Below are 11099 nucleotides of genomic sequence, written 5' to 3' on the forward strand. Positions count from 1 at the left end.
TCTCTCTCTCTTTCTTTCCCTTTCCTTCCTTCTTTCAGTTATTGTCTAAAACATAAAAATGAACAGGAGGTCGATATGAGGACTCACTAATCCTGAATTTGGCCTTGCTCTGTGTGATGCTGGAGCGCTGCAGCATGGGAAAATATCCGTGACATCCCATTGGCCCCCTTCTCCACCCCAGGCCCTTACCTTCACAGAAAGGCCTGCTTCCAGGAGCGGTGTTTCTAACTCACACCATAGTGAAGATGACTGATAAGATGTAGTGAGTTGCCTCTCCCAGAGAGACTTTAATTTTTATCACCCTTAAAAGCCAGAAGACCACAAGTATTTAATATTTGATGTTAGACAAGAGGCAAAGGTGTGTTGAGGCAGAAGGCCCTACCCAGGGTCCCTAAGCTGCCTGCCTGTTATCCAGAAGGGAAGGAAAACAATCATTTACTTTTTTTTTTTTTTTTGAGAAAGAGTCTCACTCTGTCACCCAGGCTGGAGCGCAGTGGCATGATCTTGGCTCACTGCAACCTCCACCTCCCAGGTTCAGACGATTCTCCTGCCTCAGCCTCCCAAGTAGCTGGGATTACAGGCACGCACCACCTTGCCCAGCTAATTTTCATAGAGACGGGGTTTCACCATGTTGGCCAGGCTGGTCTCGAACTCTTGACCTCAGGTGATCTGCCTGCCTCGGCCTCCCAAAATGCTGGGATTACAGGTGTGAGCCATCGGGCCCAGCCTCCTCCATCTACTTTTACTACTTAGAAAAAAAGAATGTAAGAAGAAAGCTTTCTTAATAAGTCCTTGTGTGCTGTCACATAGTGGGGTGACATAGTTAACAATAATGTGTTCTATATTTCAAAATAGCTAGAGGAGAGGATTTTGAATGTTCCTGTCACAAAGAAATGATAACTATTTGGGATGCTGGATATGCTAATTATCCCAATTTGATCATTACAAAGTCTATACATGTATTGGAACATCACACTGTACTCATAACTATGTACAATTATCATGTGTCAATTTAAAAAGATTAACTTCTTCAATGGTATGTACAACAAAGAGAAAAAAAACACGATAACTTAAAATTTTGCAAAAGCAAAGCCTGCACTGCTTCCAAGCAGAGAGGACCTCCCTGCAAACACGCAGTGCTGCCATTTGTGAAACGCTGGTTGCAAAGCGCAGACGAACTCCGGCTGGCAGTGCATTGCCTGTGGGTGTCAGCGCTCATGGGACAAGCACCCTCCATTCAGGGCTGCTGCCACTGATTGCTGGGGAGCTGTGCTCTTGGAAGGCCTCAGCGGGTCATGGAATCTGTTCCATCAGGGAAATAGTGCAACGCACTCTTGCAGATAGTTAAGATCCGGACAAATGTGTGGCCATCGGGAGTCCTAGGCTTTGGAAAGGGCTGTGGACACAGAGAGGTCCGGACAGAGTGGCTGACGGTGAACATCCCATGCCAGGGAACGTTGAGTCAGGAAGGGCTCGAGACATGAGAAATAGCCTCTGGTGTGTTGTGACTGCTTCATTCACTGAGCAAAGAGAAAGAACCACTCCAGTTGGTTGGCCATGTCCAACAAGGCCAGCCCTGTACGCAAAAAAAAATGGACCATGTGAAAGAAGTATGAACTACAAGAAGATGGCCAGGCACGGTGGCTCACACCTGTAACCCAGCACTTTGGGAGGCTGAGGCGGGCAGATCACAAGGTCAAGAGATCGAGATCATCCTGGCCAACATGGTGAAACCCCATCTCTACTAAAAATAAAAAAATTAGCTGGGCATGGTGGCGTGTGCCTGTAGTCCCAGCTACTTGGGAGGCTGAGGCAGGAGAATTGCTTGAACCCGGGAGGCGGAGGTTGCAGTGAGCCGAGATCATGCCACTGCACTCCAGCCTGGTGACAGAGTGAGACTCCGTCTCAGCAAAAAAAAAAAAAAAGAAAGAAACATAAGAAGCAAACTGAATTCTTCCTACTATTTATCGGATGTTTCTGCTGCACCGGGCAGTTTACACTTGTTAGTTCATTTCATTCTCTTACAACCCTGAGAAGTAGGAGCTTTGATTATCCTTGCTTCACAACTCAGTGAAAAAGATTCAGGATCTGTGGGGGACTGAGACTGGCCGGACGTCTTCCCAGCGTATTCTCTCTACTCTTGATGAAGTGGAGCTGACTTCCAGCTGAGGGCCAGTGAGTGCAAAGGCAGATCTTGGCCAGGGAGGAGGACTAGAGCCTCACATGGTCTTGGGCTGGGGGTGGCAGGGCAGAGAGGCTGGGCAGGGCAGGCATTGCTCTGACAATGCATGTGCTTCTTGTCATAATGAGCACCGCAAGAGGAGGACACCCAACCCAGTCTTGGGCAAAGGAGATAGAAATCCCTGGGAGCCAGTCAGAGAGAGGAAAGGGCTGTGGCAGGTCTCAGAGGCAGCAGAGATCAGAGGCTGTGCAAGAAGGTCAGTGCCATTGCAGGGTCGAGGGGAGCAAAGGGTGAGGCCCGAGAGGCAAGCGGAGTCCAGGGCTCGTAGGGCCAGGCAAGCTCTGTTTGGCACCATCAGTGAGGAGCCACTGAAGAGCTTTAAGCAATGAAATTTTAAAACATATTTCACGGAGACTGAGTACTAGTTTTCTGCTTGGGCGAGATGGATCTTGGTGTCACTCACCTAGAGAGAGAACCTGTGGCCAGGCGAGGTGGCTCACACCTGGAATCTCAGTGCTTTGGGAGACTGAAGCAGGAGGATCATTTGAGGCCACGAGTTCAAGACCAGCCTGGGCAACATCATGGTTAATGGCAAAAACCACAATTACTTCTGTGCCAACCTAATATTTGCTCAAAGTCAAACACTGGTCAGCGATTGGAACCAGAACTGAACCCAGGTCCTCTACCCTGGAACTTTGTGCTGTTTTCCTCCTAATTACTTCTTTGACTACCAGTGATGGCTTGATGAGTACTTTTTTCATTGATTTGACTCTAAAAATGAAAATTCCCATCCGTGAAAGGAACAGGTGTGTTTGTGGCCAGTGTAGAGACCCCTGCTGGACACCTGTGTGTTGGAGAGAAAACGATGCCTGGGAATGCTTCCACCAGGTCCCTGCTGGGTAGTGTCACTTTAGCCTGCGAGGGACAGGTGACAGGAGTTACAGACAGGCTGCAGGAGGTAACTTGGTCCATGTGCATACACTATACAGAATTTTAGGACATTTTAGTAATTTTCAAAATATGCCATGCAGCCGCTGGTCCAAGTGAATTAGAAAAGAGAGCAGGAATTCATCAGGGAGGGCTCGTGGTCATAACATTCACGTGGCTGCCCCTTCACTGGCTTCTGTCTTTACTCAAATGTAATTCTTCTTAGGACACTGGCTACCCCATTAAACCTTGGTATCCACTACTCCCCTCAGAACTTATTACTAACAGTCAATTTTGCTGAAGACATTTATCTTGTTCTTTGTCAGTTCTTCCCACTAGGATGTAAGTTCAGTGAGGGCAGGAATTTTTATACTTCATTCTCTGCCATTTCCCTAGTGCCAAGAACAGTGCTGAAGACATAGCAGGTGCTCAGGGAACATTTATGGTACTAACTGTGTTCATGATACTATTGGTAATGTTTTGAAAGGCATCAGTAAGTCAAAGGGCACCGTTAGAAACAATGACAAGGAAGAGGATGATTCCTTCCTGCCTGGATGGTGAGAACATGTGTTGGATTTGATTTCAGCTGATATCACATGAAGGGTGTCCTGACATATTGCTCAGGACCTGTGAGCAATGGTGGAGTCCTTTGCTTTCTTCACAAAAGAAAACTCAATTCCCTTGATTTTTCTGCTCAATTTCTTTTCTTTTTTTTTTTTCTGCTCAATTTCTTTTCCTTTTCTTTTCTTTTCTTTTCTTTTTTTTTTTTTTTGAGACAGGGTCTTGCTCTGTGGCCCAGGCTGGACTGCAGTGGCCTGGTGTGATCTCAGCTCACTGCAACCTCTGCCTCCCAGGCTCAAGTGATCCTCCTACCTCAGTCTCCCAAGTAGGTGGGACTATAGGCACACACCACCACACCTGGCTAATTTTACTATTTTTAGTAGAGATGAAGTTTCTCCATGTTGGTCAGGCTGGTCTAGAACTCCTGGGCTCAAGAAATCCACCTGCCTTGGCTTCCAAAAGTGCTGGGATTGAAGGAGTGAGCCACCGCACCTGCCCTCTGCTCAGTTTCTGAAGGGTGCCTTAGAAAAAATTCCATGGAAAAGTTAAAATAATACAACTTCAAACACTTGAAGGCTAACATTGGGCTATCCAGATAATTGTATTTCTTAACATTCAGGACAGTTGAATTTTTTTTGTTTGCTTTTGATGTGTTATGGATCAAAAGGCAGGGATAGCAAATATCATTTAAGCTCTGTACTGAGGCTGGATGGTCTTGGCCACATCTTAATTTCACCTGAAAGTTGGGAAGGTGACTAAGTATATTTTAAGGTGACTTCCATTTCCAAAGATGCCTGGGTCTGTGAGTCTGTGGAAAGTGGAATTTTGGGGGTCTATGCGTTCCTCACTGGGGCCCGTCTTTGCTGCCTTGGGGAATGTGATTTAGCACATTGATGCACATCTCACAAGTGAGATATCTATTAACCTGCAGCCTCATCTGACCTGCTTGCACCTAATAGGCAGTTGTTTAGTTCAGCACATTCCTCTGGGGTCTTCTTTGGCCAGCATGCCCTCCTGTGGCTTGGGGAGGAGGCATCATTTTGGTATGATTGAGAGAATGAATCTGTGTCCATTCAGTGTCTCTTGGAAGATCTTAGGACTGTCGGAGGTGGGAACAGTGCTTGGAAGTTCTTTTCCTCCCTTGGGAAAGAAGCTATGTCTCTCTGCGTAGAAGAACCAGCCCAACTGCCTCAAAAACAAACTCCAGGGGGCACTGTGAATGCTGTCTTGGTAGAGAGAAGACACTGGGGAGCTGTGCAGTTGAGTTGAACTGGAATTGAAAATGCAGTCAAAGAACGACAGTTTGGGGACTTTAAGAGCAGGAAAAGGCTCAGCTGAAGAAAATAGAAAATTTCTTCCTTGTACCAGTGGTTAATTTTTAGCTCTAAGTCTTGTGAGGGGGAGTCTTCCTCAAGGAGGAAGAGCAAAGGTGACCAGGATGAGAAGGGAGGTGGGTGGGCATGGGCTGCTCAGAAGATGCCCTGAAGGATGGGACCAGAGAAGCCGACCCTGAGAAGCACCTGTCACTGACACTGGGTCATTCTTTACATTTCAAAATCATTTTCACATCTCTGGTCACATTTTGCATATCACAGTCACTGTAAGTGGGTGAAGAACACATTCTTTTTTCTGCTTCACTGATGAGAAAACCGAAGCATGAAAAGCTGCAGTGATTTGCTCACGGTCATGCAGGGCTAATTTATTCCGCATTTGGGACAGGCTATTTCTATCACACAGCAGGATTCAGTAATTGCTTTCCTGATATTTCATTTTTTTAAAAAAGCCAATACCATGAGCAGTCTATTAGGAGACAAATTCTCCTTTATTTTATACTTACACCCTGTGACTATTTCAATATTTTTACTTAACTACAATTTCTCAAATTTCCTTGCTCATGTCGAAGCATTTGACTAAAATATAGCAAAACCACTGTTCCTTTCAAGGGGGTCAAAACGTTTTCCATGGATCGGTGCGTGACATGTGAGTAAAGATGAAAGTAGCTTTGTTGCACTCTTCTGGGAATCTTTCTAGGGATATTACTAAAGTCAAGAATAGATCAGAAATGAAGAAAAGATGGGGATATAAAGAATAGCTTTCATGGAAAATTGAAATCATTCCTTTTAAAGTTTACAATTTCCACCCTGATCATAGATCCCCAACCCTGCAGGATGGGTTCTTCCCAGATATGAAGGTGGCTGAAGCGATAGGATTTTGATGCAACTGTGATTGATGTCAGCAGGTCCAGACCGTGATATTTCATGACAAATTTCACAGACATTTATTAAGTAGATTCAATGGGAACAGCTCCAGGATAGATGGGGCTGGGAGATACAAAGGGAAGATGTAATCTGTGAAGGTCGTAGAGGCCAGTTAGGGATTGAAATCCCACGGATATGGGTTGTCGTACACCCACTTCACACCAGTTGCTCTTATTCTACGCCATCATTTCACATAAGCCTCCCACAAATGGCAAGTGGAATGGCATGATTCTCCTTATTGCAAGATGAGGCTATCTGGAAGCATCCAATGACTTCCCCAGTGAGTAGGGGGCTGCCTCGGGCTTTGCACCCAGGCTTTTGTTTCCAAGCGAAGAGTTGTCACTCACTGCACAGGAAGCAGCAGGAGAATAACCAAGTCACGGTCTAAAGTTGGGACACCCGACTGAGTTACAGATTTCTGCCTGCACCAATGATACAGGAATTCAGAATAAGGGCAAGATCCTTGTGGGTTCGTGTGATGGTGGCATGGCAATTCGTGCTTGATTGAGAAGACAAAATATGAACACTTTAAGGGCTTCTTGCACAAGTGAAGTGGTTGTGGAAATGTTTTCAAGGAGCAAATGCCTTTTTAATAGAGAAATTTACTTAGCTAGTTAGCAGAAGTTTTCTTTCTTGGGTTAAAAGTAGTTGCTGCTATTATATCCTGAAGTGTCTGGCTGTCCTGGTGGGGACATATGAGCGCTGCCACGGGCTGGGAATATCCCAGGCGGGTAAGAATAGCCCACAATAAGAGATGACTGTTGCTTGCTCTGCTGGTCACTGCAGTTGTCAGGAATGTTTTGCCTCAGAGGCAAATGGCTTAGGGCTGTCTCAACTTGGAGACAGAAAAACCCACCTCCTACTCCTGGCTCAAACCTTTGCTTTCTTATCTCCAGCTCACACCTTTAAGTCTTATGTAGTTAAAGGACATTTATCCACCTCCTTGGAGAACACAGCCCTCCAGTGTCTCCTGCAGCCTGGAGCCTGGGACATTCTGGAAGCATGGAAGGCATGGACTTGCTAGGGTTTCTCATCATCACATTAAACTGCAACGTGACCATGGTGGGTGAGTATTGGAACCATCTCCAAACTCCTGCGCTGTTTTTGTTTCCATTGCCATGGTGGAATTGAGTCCTTCTTAAAGGGTCCAGGTATTTACTCATTTTCAGTGTGCAGGCACCAAGCTGAAAGTCCACCCACTCCCAAAAGAAAGGGCTGTGCCTTTCTGGAGGAAAGAGAGCTGAGGTTTCTAGTTTCTTCGAATGGTTCCGCGGTTCCTCCGTCATGTAAGGGAGTCTTGTGTGTGACATTGTTCTCTCACAGACCGTCCTGTGCTGACACTGGGGTGCTGACTCCAAAGACCGAAGCAGGTGGAGGGGTGTTTGTGTGCAACCCTGGTGTGGCTACATTACCAGGAAAAGGCACAGAACAGCAAATGTTAATGAGAAAGTGATGCCTTTAGGTTTTATCCTGGAAGCTTAATTTTTTTTTGTTTTTGGAGACAGAGTCTCACTCTCTTGCCCAGGCTGGAGTGCAGTGATGCGATCTCAGCTCACTGCAACCTCTGCCTCCCCGGTTCAAGCGATTCTCCTGCCTCAGCCTCCCGAGTAGCTGGGACTACAGGCGCCTGCCACCACGCCTAGCTAATTTTTTGTGTTTTTAGTAGAGACGAGGTTTCACCATGTTAGCCAGGATGGTCTCGATCTCCTGACCTCGTGAGCCACCCACCTTGGCTTCCCAAAGTGCTGGGATTACAGGTGTGAGTTACCACGCCTGGCCTGGAAGCTTAATTTTTAAGGAGTAGCCATTTCTCTTGTGCACTTTAAACCAAATCCCAAGTTTAGTTATTTTTTTTAACAAAGAAAATAATAGATTTTTGTTTAATGCAGATGACTCACATTTTCAGAGAGGTATGGGGGTCAGAAAAGGATGAATATATGCAGCAGATGCGGTTGATACTTTTCTGGCTCATTATTTTGTAGATTTAGACAAAACCAACTTGATGTTAAAAGTTGAACTCAATGACTCATCACATAATGATATTATTCTTTGTTTGTCTTTATTTATTTATTTTTGTTTTGTTTTTATGATGTCAGGCGATGTTTCTCTCATCACAAAACACAATATTCACAAGTTATTTTGGCTGAGTTTTAAACACGTTTCGAAACAGTTGGCCGGTGCCATGAAAATAGGGCTTGACAGTTATTTTGGTTTTCTAGCTTGGTGTCATTCATTCACGATACATTGAAGAAAGACAAGCCTCATTCATTCCTAATAACTGGAAAAGGGGAAGAGGAATTCTGAATGATTAAAAAATCTGAAAAATGGAATGTTCATAAGGAAATTCAATTTCAAGGGCCATAGACTAACATTAAATACAAGCCCTGTAATTAAATAGAGATCCCTGGACTGTTGTCATAAGTTAAGAAGATTTACTGAAATCAGCAGCTCGAATTGGCAGTTACAGAAATATGCCAGCCTCTTTTAAAAGGCTTATTCTCCTAAGAAGAAAATTTAAATCTTATTTAAATCATTAATTTGCTCAGCCAAACTTTCTTTCTGGACCTATCAGTCCAGGAGACATTACCAAAAGTCTGAATTAGCAGACAGATTAAAACACTTTTAATATAATGCTTTTTAAAAATCTACTCATCTTGAAGCATCTTACAAACAAGAATGTTCAGTGCTCAATAAATATTTGTCAGATGAACTACCCGATATTCTTGCTGTAAGTAAAGACAAGCTGACAGGTGTGGTGGCTCATGCCTGTAATCCCAGCTACTCAAGAGGCCAAGGCGGCAGGAGCACTTGAGGCCAGGAGTTCAAGACCAGCCTGGGCAATATAGCACGACCCTGTGTCCAACAACAACAACAACGACAACACAAACAGAAAACTAAAGACATGCTTATTGACGTTTCAATTCCCCAATCTCAGCCCCAATAGAAACTTTAAAGCTGTTATTCAGGGCAGTGTATTCGGGGTGATGAGGCCATACCTTCTTCCTCTCTTCCAGGAAAGCTCTGGTTCGTCCTCACGATGCTGCTGCGGATGCTGGTGATTGTCTTGGCGGGGCGACCCGTCTACCAGGACGAGCAGGAGAGGTTTGTCTGCAACACGCTGCAGCCGGGATGCGCCAACGTTTGCTACGACGTGTTCTCCCCTGTGTCTCACCTGCGGTTCTGGCTGATCCAGGGCGTGTGCGTCCTCCTCCCCTCTGCCGTCTTCAGCGTCTATGTCCTGCACCGAGGAGCCACGCTCGCCGCGCTAGGCCCCAGCCGCTGCCCCGACCCCCGGGACCCGGCCTCCGGGCAGAGACGCTGCCCGCGGCCATGCAGGGAGCGCGGAGGCCTCCAGGTGCCCGACTTCTCGGCCGGCTACATCATCCACCTCCTCCTCCGGACCCTCCTGGAGGCAGCCTTCGGGGCCTTGCACTACTTTCTCTTTGGATTCCTGGCCCCGAAGAAGTTCCCTTGCACGCGCCCTCCGTGCACGGGCGTGGTGGACTGCTACGTGTCGCGGCCCACGGAGAAGTCCCTACTGATGCTGTTCCTCTGGGCGGTCAGCGCGCTCTCTTTCCTGCTGGGCCTCACGGACCTGGTCTGCAGCCTGCGGCGGCGGATGCGCAGGAGGCCGGGACCCTCAACAAGCCCCACCATCCGGAAGCAGAGCGGAGCCCCAGGCCACGCCGAGGGACGCAGGACGGACGAGGAGAGTTCGCGGGAGGAAGAGGGGACACCTGCGCCCCCGGGTGCACGCGCCGGAGGGGAGGGGGCTGGCAGCCTCAGGGGTACATCCGGGGTGTCAGGGCACACGAAGATTCCGGATGAGGATGAGAGTGAGGTGACATCCTCCGCCAGCGAAAAGCTGGGCAGACAGCCCAGGGGCAGGCCCCACCGAGAGGCCGCCCAGGACCCCAGGGGCTTAGGATCCGAGGAGCAGCCCTCAGCAGCCCCCAGCCGCCTGGCCGCGCACCCTTCCTGCAGCAGCCTGCAGCCCCCTGACCTGCCTGCCAGCTCCGGCGGTGCTCCCCACCTGAGAGCCAGGAAGTCTGAGTGGGTGTGAAAAAAACAGCACCTGGCGGTGTCCCGGGGCTCATGCCTGTAATCCCAGCACTTTGGGAGGCCCAGGCAGGAGGATCGTTTGAGAATATATCTCCTTGCCCAGGAGTTTGAGACCAGCCTGGGCAACATAATGAGACCCTCGTCTCTACAAAATATCTAAAAATTAGCTGGGCACGGTGGCTCCCGCCTGTAGTCCCAGCTACTTGGGAGGCTGAGATGGGAGGACCATTTGAGCCTGGGAGATCCAGGCTGCAGTGAGCCAAGATCATGGCACTGCACTGCAGCCTAGGCAACACAGTGAGACACTGTCAAAAAAAAAAAAAAAAAAAAAAAAAAAAGCACCAAGCAGAGCTGAGAGAGCCCGGCTGTCCTTTGCACACGGGAATGCCTGTGCTGATGCACACTCACTTTGGCACCTGTAAAATCTCATAGCTCAACGAAGGTCCTCAGGCAGAAGGGCAAGCTGGCCTGGGGACACACGGACATTACAGGAGATATATTCTCAGTACGGATTTAATTTAGATAACACGTTTTATTAAAAAAAAAAAAAAAAAAGCACATGACATTCAAATGCCCCAACAAAACTAAAGTGATGAACTGGAGTCAGCTTTCTGATGATGGTGAGATGGTTCTGTCGACCACACTCTCCTGGTTCTATTATCAAATTCTTTGCCATGTGTTTCATGTAAGGCATGTTTTCTTCCATTAGTATAGTTTATTAATGTTCAATATTTTCTAGTGAATTATCATGAGTTTTTTTTTTGTTTTTCTGCTTTGGATGAAAGAAACATCTGTTATGCATGTCATAAATAGAAAGACATTAAACTTCTCCAAACCCCTTAATAAAATTGTATTAATTCTTTTCATACTGCTATGAAGAAATACCCGAGACTGGGTAATTTATAAAGAAAGAGAACTTTTTTTTTTGTTTTTTTTTTGAGTCAGAGTCTCACTCTGTCGCCCAGGCTGGAGTGCAGTGGCATGATCTCGGCTCACTGCAAGCTCTGCCCCCTGGGTTCAGGCCATTCTCCTGCCTCAGCCTCCCAAGTAGCTGGGACTACAGGCGCCCGCCACCACACCTGGCTAGTTTTTTGTATATTTAGTAGAGA

The 11099-nt window shown here is 47.0% G+C and overlaps 1 protein-coding gene across 2 annotated transcripts; it reads left to right on the forward strand.

Moving 5' to 3' along the window:
- The first annotated feature begins 2351 nt into the window (after positions 1–2351).
- On the forward strand, positions 2352–10300 carry GJD4 (gap junction protein delta 4). Of its 2 annotated transcripts, XM_054523236.1 has the most exons (3): positions 2352–2438; positions 6825–6994; positions 8943–10300. In XM_054523236.1, the coding sequence occupies exons 2-3, from the start codon at positions 6931–6933 to the stop codon at positions 9989–9991; spliced, it is 1113 nt and encodes a 370-aa protein (XP_054379211.1). In that variant the 5' UTR covers positions 2352–2438; positions 6825–6930; the 3' UTR covers positions 9992–10300. The 2 variants fall into 2 exon arrangements, with proteins under 2 accessions (XP_054379211.1, XP_002820696.1); XM_002820650.3 differs by lacking the exon at positions 2352–2438 and having other exon boundaries at positions 6697–6994.
- The last annotated feature ends 799 nt before the right edge of the window (positions 10301–11099 follow it).

This window comes from Pongo abelii, chromosome 8 (assembly GCF_028885655.2).
Source record: "Pongo abelii isolate AG06213 chromosome 8, NHGRI_mPonAbe1-v2.0_pri, whole genome shotgun sequence".
Classification (NCBI taxonomy): Eukaryota; Metazoa; Chordata; class Mammalia; order Primates; family Hominidae; genus Pongo; species Pongo abelii.